At 37.8% G+C, this 17054-nt stretch overlaps 1 protein-coding gene across 1 annotated transcript in view; it reads right to left on the bottom strand.

Moving 5' to 3' along the window:
• The window catches only part of cdk19 (cyclin dependent kinase 19), a 49990-nt gene that overhangs the window by 30924 nt on the left and 2012 nt on the right, over positions 1-17054 (bottom strand). Inside the window, exon 2 of the mRNA XM_077553340.1 lies at positions 15150-15225. Coding sequence (XP_077409466.1) covers positions 15150-15225 — 76 coding nt within the window. The remainder of the gene's footprint in view (positions 1-15149; positions 15226-17054) is intronic.

Genomic DNA, 17054 nt, shown 5'->3' with positions numbered 1-17054 from the left:
CCGTTCCGTTCCGTCTTCAATTCCGCTTATCCGGGGTCAGGTCGCGGGGGCAGCAGCTTTAGCAGGGAAGCCCAGATTTCCCTCTCCCCAGCCACTTCACCCAGCTCCTCCGACGGGATCCCAAGGCGTTCCCAGGCCAGCCGAGAGACCTAGTCTCTCCAGCGTGTCGTGGGTCGTCCCCGGGGCCTCCCGCCGATAGGACATGCCCGGAACACCTCCCCAGGGAGGCGTCCAGGAGGCATCCGAACCAGATGCCCGAGCCACCTCAACTGGTTCCTCTCAACGTGTAGGAGTAGCGGCTCAACGCTGAGCCCCTCCCGGATGACCGAGCTTCTCACCCTATCTCTAAGGGAGAGCCCGGCTACCCTGCGCAGGAAACAAATTTCGGCCGCTTGTATCCGGGATCTTGTTCTTTCAGTCACGACCATAGGTGAGGGCAGGAACGTAGATCGACCGGTAAATCGAGAGCTTTGCCTTTTGGCTCAGCTCCTTCTTCACCACAACGGACCGATACAGCGTCCGTATCACTGCAGACGCTGCATCGATCCACCTGTCGATCTCCCGCTCTAACCTACCCTCACTCATGAACAAGACCCCAAGATACTTGAACTCCTCCACTTCCCATCCCGACCCGGAGAGGGCACTCCACCCTTTTCCGATTGAGGACCATGGTCTCGGATTTGGAGGTGCTGATCCTCAGCCCAACCGCTTCACACTCGGCTGCGAATAAAATATCGATTATCGATTAATCTGCCGATTATTTAAAAATATATATTTAATGCATAAAATATATTTTGAGGGGCCTCTTGGGGCAGTGTAGTGCCGTGCATCCATGTTGTACACACTTAAAGTGAATACAGAAAAAAGTTGCGATTAAATTCTATTAAAATAACTAATTTTTCACACATTGGGAAGAATTTGAGCCTTTGCGAAGTGTTATCTTACCTGTGGGTATGTGTTCCCACAGCATTTGTGTGTGAATATTTGTTATTTGAAGGAAAAACACTCATGAAGTTGGTGCTAACATGCTGTTAGCATTTGAATGGGATCCTCCCTTCAATTTTAGCATTAGCGCTAGGCTAGCTATGTTTTAAAAACGAAGCATGTTTTGTATTTAAATATACAGTGGATGTTATTCTTTTTGGCGTGTGTTTAATTTTACAGTTAACTCCAACTGAGGTGTCATTAAACAGCTTATAGGACGCTTAGGGACAACAGAATAACCAGAATCACATACGCTAAAGACTTGCTAGTTGCTAATGCTACGCAAACAAAATGGTGCATTCAGGGTACTTTCACAGCGTCGGAAACTTTGGTTTTCTTCGATAACGCTCTTAAAGGGAAAAATAATCGTCCATTTGGCTGAAGTTTGAAGGGCAATCATCAGCCGATTATAATCGGCAGCCGATTAATCGGTCGGGCCCTAGTTGAAAGCACTTGTAACAATTCTATAGCAAAAAAGACCCTCTAAATTCTAATTCCCCTGAGGTTGTACAATTTGGGATTCAACCACAATTTTATGCTTTTACACAGGTGGGCATATAAAAACCTTTGTTACCAATCATATTATTTGTCATCAATTTTCCTCCTGTGACCACATCCAGCGAGATTTAGTTACAGTCCCATGGATCTTAAGTTACTGAATATGTGCAACTATAGACACAGGAAAATCAAAGTACTTTGAGATGGTCTAATAGCATTTACCTTTAACCTGTTTGGCTATGATTTTCTTTTCAATATCTCTCTGGTCCATGTTTAGTGTGGTACACACAATGTCACCAAACACACACGCACAGTGACTAGTTGTCAGCCTTTTTGGTTAATTTTCACAATAGGTTTATCAATTACTACTTTTGTCAAGATTCAAGTTATTGTGTTCATGGTGGGTTTTTCTTTCATTAACAGAGGGGTGCTAACAATTTTGTCCATGTGTGTAAAAGTTGCACGTTGTCCTCAGTTCAGACCTCAGTTAAACAATTCCAAATGATTCATTTTTGGCCATGTCTTTTTTTTTTTTTTTTGGGCAAACACTTCATCTAGTAACATCACAAGTCATGCCAGTACATCACAAATGTCCTCAGGGTACCTCACAAGACCATATTTTGGAAAGCCAACGAAACTCATGTTATTTGCTTTTGCTTTTCCCCATTTTCTGCAAAAGAAGGACTTGCCTCAACAAGAGATGTTTCGAAAAGAACAACAAAAGGAGCAAAAACAACAGACTTTGCAACAAAACTTGAAAAATTCCTGCTTCAGGTGCATGCCATTATTTTGCACTGAGTTTGCAGAGCAAACATTTATTGAAACAAACTATCTTTAACAGAGTTTGATATGTCCCTGTTGAAAATGGAAATATATTAATTTGCATTCTTATTAGTACTTAGGAAAACAGACAATGCCTTCAAAATTAGAGCAATAAGTGCATGTATACACTGTAGGGTTGTAACAATATCCAAACGGCACGATACCATATTATCATGATAGAAATCTCACAAGACAATCATTATCATGATACTGTGGGGACGTATCATGATAAAACTCACAAAACTGTATAAATTCAATTCAATTAAATCTTGGAGTTTTCTGCTAAATCCATGCTAGTAGGTTAGCCGCAGTTCGCCATCTTGAATTGTAAACAATTCACATTCCAAACACATTTACTGTATATTCGGTTTATTTTCTTTTAACTCATCCACTCCCAGCCATGTTCACTGAAGCAACCCTCCTTACTCCCAGCTGTTTTACTGGATTTTGACTGATTTTGCAAAGTACACAGAAGATTTAGTTGTATTGCTATAAAAACATGGAACCCACCAAAAGTCCAAATTAGGGTCTCTTCTTAATTTAGGAAAAAAAGTATATTTCTATCTGTTTCTATCCAAGTTTCATCATTATTCACAAATCTAACAGTGGCGGAAAGAGCTTGCTGCAACATGGCACTGGTTGATCTCTTACACTCTGCTGCCACCTGCTGGCCATTTGTGTAATAACTACCATTGCTTTAAGTGACCTCTTCATGTCAGAAGCTGCAGGAAAAAAACACACATAAAAAAAAAAGTATTAATACGTCTTTGGGAGCGTGATAATATTTAGAATAGAACGTAGTTATACGTTTTTGGGGGCAAATGAGTTAAAGAATGAAAGAAACTCTTAAAAGTTCAAACAAGGATTGTAGGTGTAAATGTGAGCATGAATGACTGATTTTCTATGTGACTTGCGATTGACTGAGCCTCGCCCAAATTCAGCTGGGATAGTCTCCAGCTTACTTCACGATAGAAAATGGCTAGATGGATGGATTTAAATAATTAGCTACATTCTAATGGAGTGCAACCTGTGTATATTACCATAGCGGAGACATGTGATTTGATTTTCCCCTTTCGTCAAGAAAAGGCTGCATCTTTCAACCCGTTTCTGAGAAAAGATTTTGACAGGCAGAAAAAACACAGTGTCTCAATCTTCAATTGATTTTCACGGCCAACATCTTTTGGAACAGATTATCTAGTTAAAGGATCTGAAGGCGCCACTGAATTTAATTTTATGGCCGCATCCGGTTAGCTGGCAACCTTGGCAGACATTTTGTTGGAACTAGAATAGAAAAGATGTGGTCATCAACTTGTTATTGGGATCAAAACAATCATCCCGGCAGCAGCAGGCATCCATCTTGGCCTAAGAGACCACTCCAGTTCTGACATTGGAGTTGATGCAGACATGTCAAACTTGTCTGACTCAAAAGTTTTACCAATTTCTTTGAGAGGGTCTGTCAATAACCTACCGCGCCCTGAACAGAGTATTTGCTATGAGGAAAAACTAGAAATTCAGCTTCAAAATGAGCACAAGCTTCTCACAAAAAAGCTGATAGAAAAGTTCATATGCCACTTCAAGTATTACAACAAAAGTCACCAAGCAAGAAAAAAAAGAAAGCATGGTCCAGGATTTTGAGATGTAGACTACAACATGGATGTAAATTGTCATCCTGACAGACATTTCATACTCATTCCAAATACGATAAGTAAATAAGTTTATATTTCTATACTAAACTTACCTTAACGTTTGAAAAGTATAAACAATGCCTCATTCACTAATGTGCTTACGCAGCAATTTGTGCGCAAAACGCTCGTACGCATGAAATGGGTGATTCATCAATATCTTCGTACTTGAATTTGAACGTATCCTGCGAACAAATTTAGAACATCCTCAGACCATGCGTGCACACCTTCTAAAAAAACCATAAAAAAGCACATCTTTTACCCAATACACCCAACGTACCCTATTTGGAAATATATACAAACTAGGGATTGACCAACAATTATTAGCATCGATATTGGGCATTTTGACGAATATCGGTATCGGCCGTTTTTTTTTTTAATCTGACGGCCGATATAAGGTAAATCAACAGTTTCAAGCTCAGGGAATTTTCATTTAACTTTATAAAAGAGGCTACTGACCCTGGGAACCTTCTTAACCATTTGTTTTTGTTCAACATTAAAACAAAAAAAAATTGAAAGTTTAAGATTTCAGATATTTTTAGATTTTGGGAAATAATATTTACTGTAGAAAACTACAGAGAGCTATGGCATTTACTTGCTTAAGTTTACAATTAACGTTTTAAGACGTACTAATAACCTTGGGAGCTCCCTGAACTTTTTGTTAGAAATTTAAAAGGATGTCAATTGTCTAAAATGAAAAACATTTTTTTTTATATATTTCGAAAAGTATGAAAAATTGTTCAATGAACATGCTTTAAGACATTACAACAGTCAAGATTGGCAATTGTATTTTAAAAAGTGTTGATGCCAATAAGAACCCCACCCCCACTTTTTAAAAATTTTTTTTACTGAGAATGAATATCGGCTTCAAATATCAGTTATCAGCCTCCTTGAATACTATTAATTTGCATCCGTATCTGCCCTGAAAAAATTCATATCTGTCTATCTCTAAGACAACCACTAATCATTTTTACAGTAAGAATTTAAATCGATAATTTGCTAATGAGTTGACTGAGGGACTAAACAAACATGAAAAGGACATTTGTCACGTTTAGCCTGGTTCCGCTCGAGTGCTTGTATGTGATTATGTATTGGATCTGAATGTATCTGCCGTCGCGCTGTCTGTGTCGGCGGCTGTCGCTCAAGAGCAGTGCAGCCGCGCAAGTACGCTGAACTCGAAAATCCATGGAGCCGCTCACATGAATCCAGTGCATCAGCTTTTCTATCATTCCAGTAACCCTACACATGCACGTTACAAATCTCAATTGCAAATGCTGCTTTTCCATGCTACATTTGCAAACAAACTTAACTGGACCCTCTCGTAGAAATTTGCATATTGTGGATGTTAAAAATACAGAGGTGGGCATTTCGTCAATCCATAAAGTGACGGATGGCTGTTTCGCTGAAGAATGACAAAAACACTGACGGACACCCACTTCGCTGACGCATCACACAGTACTTCCACTTCTTTCCTGGGAATGCCGCCGTGCCACTCTTTCTCCTGCAGGAAAGAAGTAAATATAAACCTACCAGGTCTGCTAACTTCCTTGCACACAATTCTCCAAGCCTTCTCTCTTTTGGCTCAGTCAATATACTGATCGTGTTGTAGAGCTTGGTTTATGATAATATTTTCCTCCTGTTGTAAATTTCTTGTTATTGCTACATTTAATGAGGAAAGGAATAATAAATAAAAAAAAATGTCATAGACAATAATGGTGACACATTGTAATTTAGCATGACAGAAGCGTGGTTAAAATAATGCTGAAGGACTGTCGATTGACGAACTGCACCCATGAAATTTACTGTCGGTCCGAAAACAGCTGTAAGTTAGCAATGATGGAAGCCAGGTTAAAATAGCGTTGACGGATTGACGATTACAATTTGGTTCGGCTTGAAATATTGACAGTGTCCCAACTGTTGACAAATTCCGAATGGCGGACGCTCAAATTTCATTGACGCGCCCACCTCTGTTTAAGTGACAGTGTGTAATAGTTGACCACTAGATGTCGCTATATCATAGAATGCAGCCCAAGCCTATGGATTTCGAAGCACGCACACTACGGTGGCTCAGAGAGACCACACGTCGCAAACCTACTAGCAATTCTTATTTTGTGTGCGCAAACGAGCATCTCGGCGAATGACAACGACTTGGCAGCCGGCGTGAACCGCGGCGAAAGATGCCGAAAGACCGAGCGAGCCGGATTTAGCTGGAGTTATTCAGAGCCATAGGCTGGAGTGGCTAGATAAGAAGAAAGGCTAGTGGGACAAGCTAGTTAAAGCTTGACTGTTATTAGGGGTGTGCCAAAAAATCAATTCTCATAAGAATCGCGATTTTCATTTAGTATGATTCAGAGACGATTTTAAATGTCCCAAAATCGATTTTATTTAAATTATTTTATACTGTCTTCCCTTTGTTTGTGTGTGCCTTTATTGGGAGCACTGTTCATGTTGTACCTGAGTTGGCCACTTACGGGCAGTGTGATTCCACGCGGTTTGATACACTGTTAAGTTGTAGCCACAGAGAGTAGAAGGAAAAAGTCACAATCAAGTTAATCCAATAAAAGTTGTTGTTTTCAGCGTGGAGCCGTTCTTTTGAGTGATAAAAGTGCCGCGAGTAGCGCACAAGTTAGCATTAGCGAGTCAGACTGGAGTACATCATTACAATTCCTTGAACATCTATAAATTGAAGCAAAAATCATTGCCAATCAAATCATTTTGAAGCAAAAATCGTTCTTAATCGAAAATAGATTCTAAATTGAATCGCACACCCAAAAATCGGAATCGAATCAAATCGTGAGACATTCAAAGATTCCCACCGCTAACTGTTATGTTCCTCCAATTGTAAAATGGGCATCTTAGCAATGATTATGAATCAGCACAGAACATCTGATTCACTCAAGGCATCTGAAACCAACAAAACACTTACTTGTATCCCAGCTGTGAAGACAGGACATTTATTATCATTTTTTTGCTTTAGGAACTTTGACTGTAAAAACAAAAAAATAGAACCAAGTCCTGGAATATCACAACTAAGTCACAATCACTCAATTGTAACCCAGACTGGGCCCCTAGTCTCCGGTGGGAAAGTGTTCCATGGACAGACACGTCCTGTAACTTGCTTGTCTGCGCTGTTGGGCATTGACAATGTCAGCCATTGCTTAATGTGTACACAGGTGGAGGGTGTGCATTGGGCAGAATGGCATATACTGTATAGCAACAATCAATCAATCAAATTATGTCTCTATTATTATAGAATGGGCTGACAAACCCACTCCGAAACAGAGAATAGGAACATGTCAAGAAGAAAATGGGTTGTTAGTCCTCCTTTTCAGTAAAATAGGTCATGTTTAAAAGAAAAAAAAAGGCTCACAGGAAAAGCACTCACTGGAGGTGTTCCAAATATTCGCACCAAAGGCACATTCCTGCTAGCCAATCTTTAAAGGGGCTCACCAAGGGAAAGTGAATTTAATGATAAAGTGCAGACTTTTTTTGTTCAACAGATGCAAATCAAAGTGCCTAACAGAAAACCAGAGTAAAAGTCGGATCTCATTAAAACCAATGTATCATATGTTTAAAGAAACTGAAAAAAAAACAACTGTAGTTAGCAAACATTTTTAGAGAGATTAGAACAAACTTTAAACAATCTACATACAGATTGACAGATTAGAACACTATGACCTGAAAAGATGACCACTCACTGTAGCCTTTTGAGCAGAAGATTACACATGAAAAAAAGTTCAGGTTTTTTTCGACATGATATCTTTATTTCAAGAATAATAATCAACATCTATCAAAAATAACCAATTCATTTGTCATATATATGCCACAAAAACAAATTCCTAAAGAAGACTAGTTCTTGCTGACAAACATGAACATGTCAACATGAACGCAGTTCATAGTAATAATGTAGAAATGTTATTAGAAAAACACTAGAGCCCATAAATACCCCACTCCCGAGAGAACAGAAGAGATTTCTAACATGCAGATGGCAGGCAACAGGTCGAAAAAATCCCCTTTCATGCGGATGTCTGCTGGCCACACTGTAGCTGAGCAACATCAACGCCAAGCTTTTCCCTCCAGGATGAATTTAAGTGGCAGCCACTGGCTCAGCTGACCACTTAGTGTCAGTGACAGACTATAGGCTGCAGATTTATTACCATTTAATAATAGATCAGAATTAGATAAGACGGCACAGTTGCAACCTACGCAAGGCCACACTCTGTAAGCTACCAAAAAACTTCTACGTTTAAAGAACATAGCAGGTAATAATAGCTGAAGGACTCATTAGCCCCCTGGAAACCTTATGTTTGATCTTACACAGTCCACCTAAACTGCAAATACACTTTACAGCTTTTTTTTAAAAAAAATGTTTTACAACTGTTTGTACAGGGAAGTGCACGTTTAGAAACAACAGTTGAAAACTCGACATAACATTATTTTCTTGATCTAGTGCATTCTGGGTTTTGGGTCCGTCAATGTCTTTACTGTGTAATAGGGCTGGGCGATATGGACGATTACGATTTTAATAGATTTTAATCTAATAAACCCAACAAATTTAATTATTATTAAAATAATTTATTCAAAAATAATTCCTGTGCAAAATGTTCAGACAACAATAATGTTTACTGATTCTAGATCAGTATTAACATAAACTTAACATTCATAGTTTGTGCTTAAATGCCACAATTAAGTTGGTAGCTATTGTACTAAACATGTCTTGTAAACCACCCATCCAGCATTCTGACACTTGTGCAAAACTTGTGCAAAACTCACAAAAACATCTGGATGTAACAGAACATAAGAACAACAGCTTTAAATAATCGTGAAGACAACATTCGATTTCACGATTTAGCTAATTTTCAACGTATCGAATTAATTCGATTTATTGCCCAGCCCTACTGTGTAATATTCCAACAAATGATTATTACTGAAGTAGCACGGAGAATTGCTGCAAAAACCTGTGGAAAAACGCTGCCAGTAACAAAAACATGCAAAAAAACGGCAAACAAGAAAGTGAATGAATAACCAAAACCATTATATATGATGAAATTAAACCATATCTAGGTCACTTCCATTTATTCAAAGATTTTTTAACATATATTCATTCACTTGATCTTGAATAGACACTACTCGATTTATTAAACATAAATGTTTTGGTCAATTGGTTTAGGCTTACGCTAAAATAAAGGCATACTATGAATTCATATAAAAGACAGTATCTGCTTCAGACTTGCAGTCTTTTACGTGTTACAACTTCAACTGTGGCGGAAATATAAGTCAGTAAGTAACAAATTACATTACAACAATAATGTGTAAAAACAAACTAAAGCCTGTAGACCAAACGAAATTTATAAAACCACCCAGAAAAACACACATTATTGAAGGTTCCATTCATTCACATTCTCAGTTGGGCAAGACGCAAACCAGGAACTACAAATAATCAAACACTTTGTTCAAATATTTTTACAGTTATGAAGGCAGAGCTAACAACAGCAGGTGAAAAAATTGTCAATGGATGGCTAAATTTCCCACAAGTTCAAACAAACATAAGACAAAGGTAAATGTAAGCCAGATGATGCAGAAAATGGAGCACTATTTATCTATCTGACAATATAAAAAGGTCAGAAGTGAATGAAGACCTGAAAACATCATTTGTTAGTATAGCCTCCTCTCTTTATTGTGGCACACAGAGCTTTCTTTTACCATCAGAAGATAGAATGTTGAAATAGCGCCAACTACTGTTGAGGAGGACTTACTCAGATTTTTTTCCCACTTACTGTAAGTATCGTGGCTGGTATCGACAGCCTCCACGAGTACCCTAAAATGAGCCCCATACCTGATATCAGTACTCGCCCATCCCTATTTATAAACCATGACACTGATGACTGATGCAAAAATATCAGTTCTTCCTTTATTAGATTTTTGCCATACATTTGTAGAGAACCGTCCCCATTTTACATCATAATTTACACTCAGCTCAACACCAAAAATAGTAACAGAAAGCAGGTTATACTTTTCTAGACAACTAACAAACATTGAATGTTGTAACATCACAGTGACGCATGTGGGACCTCTCACGGCTTAGTGCAAAAATACTTAAATTAAGCCCTAATAATAATACATTTTATTTCAAGCGACTCGAGAAAGTCAAGAAAACTGATCAATAAAGCAAGTGTTTAAGATCACAGAGCGATCGGAGAGCGAGAGTGAAACAAGCGGCAAAGTTTGCTCCAAATCCTGCAGGAGAAATGACAAGTGCCCGCTCGGTATTCTAAAATCAACATCTATTAAAGTGACCATCAGTGACCAAAGGCCTGACAGCCTACGGTAATTCTTTGTAGTTTTCCTACCATGTGCAGACAGCCAGTGGCTGTCAAATACTGCAGTCAAATCAATTACAGAGATACAAAGATAACTTTGTTTTTGTGAGAATGTTTTGATTATGTTTATTTATACAGATAGACAAAACTATTTGTACTGTTGTATTAAAGCAAAAAAAGCATACAGTGGTCACTGAACTACCTAAACTATTACTGACAATTAACTATTGAAAATGATCCAACAATTTATTCAAAACAAAGAGTAATAAGAAAACTGGTCTTGGCAAAACTGACGGTACTCATCCAATGTTGGCCACAAAGCTTTTGGGACTATCAATACTATCAAGGCATTCTGCAGCAAAATGTGCTGCCCAATATCAGGAAGCTTAGATCTCAGTTGCAGTCGCAGGTCAGGATGACCCAAAACACACGGCTAAAAATAAAACAAGGAGTGGACCGAAATATTTGTCAACAGGTGCAGAAGTCTCGCGAGTTACAAAAATATCTTGACTGCCTCAAAATGCTGTGCAACTAAATATTAAGTAAGGCTATCATCATTTGTGGCCACTTTCATTAGTTACTTTTTGTAATTATTCTCTCAACCATTCTCAACCTTGAAGCAAATTGTTTTTCAGTTGATAAACAGTGTAGCAAGAATATGTCATAGTCTTTTGGGATTTGCTGAGAAACACTGTTGTGAGAAAATCCGCACGTTATCTTACTCCCTGCAAAGCTGCATTAAAAACATGGACAAAACATGCTTTGCAGGTGCACCTGGAGTAATAACGGTTTAAATGTAAAAAGTAAATTAATAAACATGCCAACTCTCACCACTTCAAGCAAGACTGTTAATGGAAATTGAATTGAAAGTGTGAATCAAAGTCAAGTGATTCTGTCGTTGACACTTTCATAATGAATGTCTCATCCTTTGGCATTAACAGCATATTCAGCAACTCACCTAAGCATTTTTTGGCAGAGACGCGAGTGAGGAAGCCAGTTAAGTTACTAACACGCGCCAACAAAGAGCAAGTTAAACAAGCCTTTCCATCCACACAGTAACAGAAAAAGAGGCAGAGGAGTTCAACGGGTATGCAAGCAAAGTGCATTCTGAAATCAATGGCAGGTAAAAAATAAATAAATGTGGACAACTTTATTCAAAAGTAAATGGTGGGATGATGAGAATATACAGTATGTACAGTAGTATATATTATATACTGTATATCAGTGCCTGGACCTGTACCCCAAATCTGCATTTGCATATTCATTTACCATTTAACCAGCAAATGCAGAATTAATTTGAATGGGTTACTAATTGTACTTTCGCAGAAAAAGAGTTTAAAAAAATATATAAATCCTATTTGATCATAATGGTAAATGGTAAACGGAGCGCTTTACACCATTTGTTGTCCAATGCGCTTTACCAAGCGCATTTATCATAGTCACTTTTTTTCAAAACATATCAGAGACTCATATCAATCTACAAAATTGTTTTCTTTTTTAATTTAAAATAACTTACTTCAACATACAGGATTCCTTGCTGTACACTGTCCAACAGCAGAACGATGGTGCCCCGGTGTATTTGTGCGTATTTAAATGAGGTAACATATATTTAGGGAAAAATTGCCCACTTCTGTGTAAATGAGCCTCAAGGATAAGCAATATTTAATTCACTAACACCAACGCTAATTGCTACTCACATTACTATGAGTGACGCAAATAACGTTTAAAGAAAGTCAATATCACAGAGCGATCATAAAGTTACACTAAAGTAAACAACTACAAAACCCATAGCTCATGTTTGTAGTCGTTATCAGAATATGTTGGGATTCATATCGGTGTATTGCTAAAAGATTCCACGCCCGCATTGAAAATATGAGGAACGTAGGGCTAGGCGATGTGGCCAAAAATTTTTATCTCGATTTTGTACAGTCATTCAGGACGATTACGATTTTAAACGATAAACCCAACAAACATTAATTTAAAGGTTTCATTTATTCAAAAATAATCCCTGTGCAAAATGTTCAGACAACAATAATGTATACTGATTTAAAATCAGTTATAACATAAACTTAACCTTCAGAGTTTGTGCTTAAATGCCACAATTAAGTAGTTGGTAGCTATTGTAAACATGTTTTGTAAGCCACTCATCCAGCATTTTTGCCACTTGTGCAAAATTACAACTCATAAAAACATTTGGATGTAACCCAACATAAAAACAACAGTTTTTAATAATCCTGAAGACAAAATTCAATTTCACGATTTAGCTAATTTTCAACGATTCGATTTTTAAAATGACGATGTATCGAATTAATTTGATTTATTGCCCAGCCCTAGAGGAACGTCATACTTTCTGGAGAAAAGCATTGTAGCACACCTCTTATTCATATAATCTATCACTCAGGGGGGTTGGGTTACACCTGGCCGGCTGACTTGAATTTTAATGGCACCAACTTTGTGGAAAGCAGTTTAAAGATAGCCATGCACAAAGTCAATGTGTGCTTAGATGAGTTTGGTGTGGAAGAACCCCATCAAACATAAGATAAACTACAACATGATTGTGAGTCAGCGGCATGCCTAATGAATACAGAATCACATGAGCAATTATTGTGAGTTTCAGTGATTTCACAAATATTTCATATTCAAAGAATGATGACTTAAAATGTTAATGTGTGTCTAAAGGTCATGCAAAAATGCCTTCTGAGTTCAGTTACAGACAGTGTGTTTGCACAATATTACAAGATGTGTGTGCGAAGTGTCACTGGCACTGCACATAGGCTAACTCCATGTGAACACCTCCAAGTGGAAACTATAGACTGTTACATAACAAGCTAATGGAATGTCGGGGGGTGGGGGGTTGGGGCATGTTTCACTCTGCAGCACTTGGATGGACTTGACAGTGTCACGCTGACATGCTTTCAGCCAGCCCCTCTACCCGCATCATCACCTCCACAAACACTTTTGCCTCAACTTCTAATTTCTATTACTTTGACTAGCCAATTTGTTGACTCCATTTTATTGTTTTAGTCAATAAACTGAAAATTGAAATTTTCAAAGGCAATGTTTGCAAAAATGCCTAATATTTTGCAGATTTAAATGTCAACAAGTCTGTTTTAATTTCTCAATTCAAGCACAAATTTGGGTTACGTCGCCACCGTAGGAACGAGAACGTAGCCTATAGTTTGAAATTTTCGTAGCACTTTTTTTGTGTGGTTTTATCCTAATTTTCACGATATTATCTGTAGTAGCAACACTTGAATCACAGTCCCTTTTGTGTAACTTGAATGTCAATGGTTTCAAATCTGTACCCAATGATATCCAATTAACAAGCCCTGTAATTCAGCCTTACAAACTTCCGCTTGAAACTGTGACAATATGTAAACACGGATGTCCCAAATTTATGCCAAAATATTCACAATTAAACTACAGTTATTCTGTATCGGGGCCCCCAATGCTCATTGTTTGATTTCCAAGTTGAATACTGGAAAACTTTAAATGGCTTTGCTCATCATTATTTCAGCTTTTACACTAAAATAGCGTATCGTCTTTATCATCAGTCGTTAGGGCTCTCCACAATCTCTATTGTACTAAGAATAAACCCGAAAATTTGGGTTTTTCACCAAAAATTCAGTCAGTGAAAATTTTCAGCAGAAAAAGGACCAAAAGAACATTTTCAGTTTTCGGGTTATCAAGCATAGCCAACATTTTCCAAGAAGAAGCAACTTTCCCCTGTGATGATATGTTTGGCATAGTATTCACACCAGATGCACTTCCTGATGGAACCCACCCATTTTGATCCCGGCTTGGGACCGGCAATTCCTGGGAATTAGCATATGGCGTAAAGGATCTTGCCTAGGTTAGCGTCCTCTCATCTGGCTGCCACCAATATTTTTAACTCGTAAGATTCACTTCAACTTCAGTGCACAAAACTGTCCAAAATGACCAGCCAGCTTCAGCTTTTCAGCCCATCCAAATCCTGCCATGATTCATGTTAGTTGCGTTTGGTTAGATTTTAGTTGTCATGTTTCCCTTGTGTCATTTTGTCTGCCTCGTCAAGTTTTATTGTGTCCACCTGTGCTTGTCATCCTTGTCCCATGTGTCATCCATTCAGCTCCCTCAGCCATATATGTGTGTCTTGTCCAGGTGTCGCTTGTCGTCTCATTAGTATGTGTATTAATTAGTTCCCTGTGTTTGTTTGCTCCCTTGGTCCTAGCCCTGTAAATCCTAGTGTTTGCTTTGTTCTTTAGGACTTTTGATAATTAAGCATTTTTGTTTTTTTCTACTATCTGGTTTGCTTTTTCATTTTTTGTTAAATGAAATTACTTTTGAGCACCTCTGGCTCCTGGCCCTGCTCCCTTGCATTTGGGTCCACAATTGCAGCCAAAACATGATAAATCCAATGTTTATTTAACCCAATCTGATATGTCAAAAATAATAAATCCAACCTTGGGTCAAAGTAACAGCAATCTACTAAAGAAAAAAACACACAGCTACCCAACAAGTGGGTTAGGAAAACAACTTGGCTGTTTTTTTTAAGTGTGTAGCCACTGATGTAAGAACTTGAGTGATTTTGATTATTAGCAAGAAAGCTACGGAAAATGGCAAGATATCAGCTCTTAATTTAGACATATGACCTATTTTGGTTGTCATCATTATATTTGTCCAAAAAATGTGTACCTTTAGTTGTATCAGACATTTAAAATGATGAAAGGAACTACAGAAGCAAGGGTGGCCTAATCATTGTTCCATGACTATGGATGGATGGATGAACATCATGCAAAATTGTTATATTATGTTTTTGGTTGTTTTGTTTTTTTGCCACAGCAAAAGTCAAAATGTAACTTACAGCGATTTCCCTGCACGCAGACATTGAAATTCCAGTGCCTTCTATCTGTTTCAGTGCATATTCCTTCTCGTCTATCCTGTAGGGAAAAAAGAAATAAGGGAAAATATTACTTTCGTATTTAGTTTCAAAATAAGACCTCTGATTCATTTTGGTAAAAAATAAAAAATAAAAAAACATTTACTGTGTAATTTTAATCTTATGTCGTATATATTAACACATCCATTTTCAATACAGAAACCTGATCAGGGTTGCGCACTGCTGAAGCTTATCCCAGCTGACTTTGGGCGAAAGGTGGACCACACCCTGAACTGGTCGCCAGTCACTCACAGGACATATACAGAAGGACGACCATTCGCACCGTCACTGAGTGGGAACTGAACCCACCCTGCGTGCATTGAAGTCATTCGAATGCACCGCTACACTATCAGTGGCCCAAAGGAAACAAAATCGGACAAAAATAATGGTGTATTTAAAATGATGCAAATATGCAAGACTAAACAGCAAATAAAGCGCGTACAAGATCAAATGACAACTCCATTCAGTGAGCAGCTCACACAGATCAAACAAATCCTCATGGCGCTTGGTTCAAACCTATTCCAGCCTAATTTGCACTGGAGATAATGATAGATTTGCTGAAGCTCTTTAAGTCATGCATCTTTAAGACTAACTTAACTGCTCATAGCATTTCATATGTTTCGTATGTTCATATATTAATAACACCTGAAATTGTCGCTTTTTTATATAAAGGAGCACACACTTAAACAATAAATAATACTACCTCATCGAAGAACGCAGAATTATGAGAACAAATCTGTGATTATGATGTCAACCCGTATTACGATTGGCACTGTTTTTGAACTTATTATACTTAATAAGTTTAAAAAAAAAAAAAAAAGATAAAATTGGAAATATTTTTAGTTGGGTTTGTTCCGTCATCTACAAGAAGTGTTCTAAGGAAATGTTAAATTAAAAACTTAATATTAATACTTGACATAAAATGTGATTTTTTTTTCTCCAAATGCATATTTGGTTATAGTGGCTTTACTGTAGTACAAAAGTGGCTCCAATTATTAGACATAAATTCCTTGTGTGTTTTGAACGTACTTGGCCAATGACAATGATTCTGAATTAACAGATATTACCTGATGGGGAAAGCAGAAAGTCACAACAACCTGATTAGTTTTTGGTAGGTCCTGAGTGAGAGAGAAGCTCTTGCTCTCATAAGATTGCTTTCAGATGTTATTCTCATAATACTTTTCTTATTTTATGATGCTTCTGTTTCTTTCTTTTTTTTTTAACTCAACTTTTTTCTTATGAATAACTTTCAGTGTAGTAATTGTACTTGTGTCCCTATTAGTGTGAACAACTATCTGATACCATTATATGAGTGTTTACAATCATTTAAAGGGGAAGTCAACCCAAAAATTTGCTTTACAATAATTGTACGTGCAGACCGTCTTAACACGGCATTCTGATTCTTTGTGTAATATGAGTTAGGCAGCAAAATCCAGCTGTTTTTATCCATCACGCAGGGCGGCCATTTTGCCACTTGCTGTCGACTGAAAATGACATCACAGTTGCTCAGGGCTTAGGTAACAACCAATCACAGCTCAGCTTTTATTTCAAGCGACTCGAGAAACCTGAGCAACTGTGATGTCATTTTCAGCCGACAGCATGTAGTAAAATGGCCCCTCTTGAGATGGATTAAAAAAAAGGTTGGATTTTGCTTCTTAGCTCATATTCCACAAACGCGATACTTATCAGACTACTGTATTTAAACAAGTGGGGCTGCATAGAACATGTTATTGTATAGAATGTTTTGTGCTTGACTCTCTAGCAGTAATTTCATATCACTTGTTCACATTTTATTACATCCAGCCAAGGGTTTAAAAATTAGTATGAGAA

Source organism: Vanacampus margaritifer, chromosome 19, assembly GCF_051991255.1.
Source record: "Vanacampus margaritifer isolate UIUO_Vmar chromosome 19, RoL_Vmar_1.0, whole genome shotgun sequence".
Lineage (NCBI taxonomy): Eukaryota > Metazoa > Chordata > Actinopteri > Syngnathiformes > Syngnathidae > Vanacampus > Vanacampus margaritifer.
Note: the sequence above shows the minus strand (reverse complement) of the source record. Positions and strands in the feature narration are given on the sequence as shown.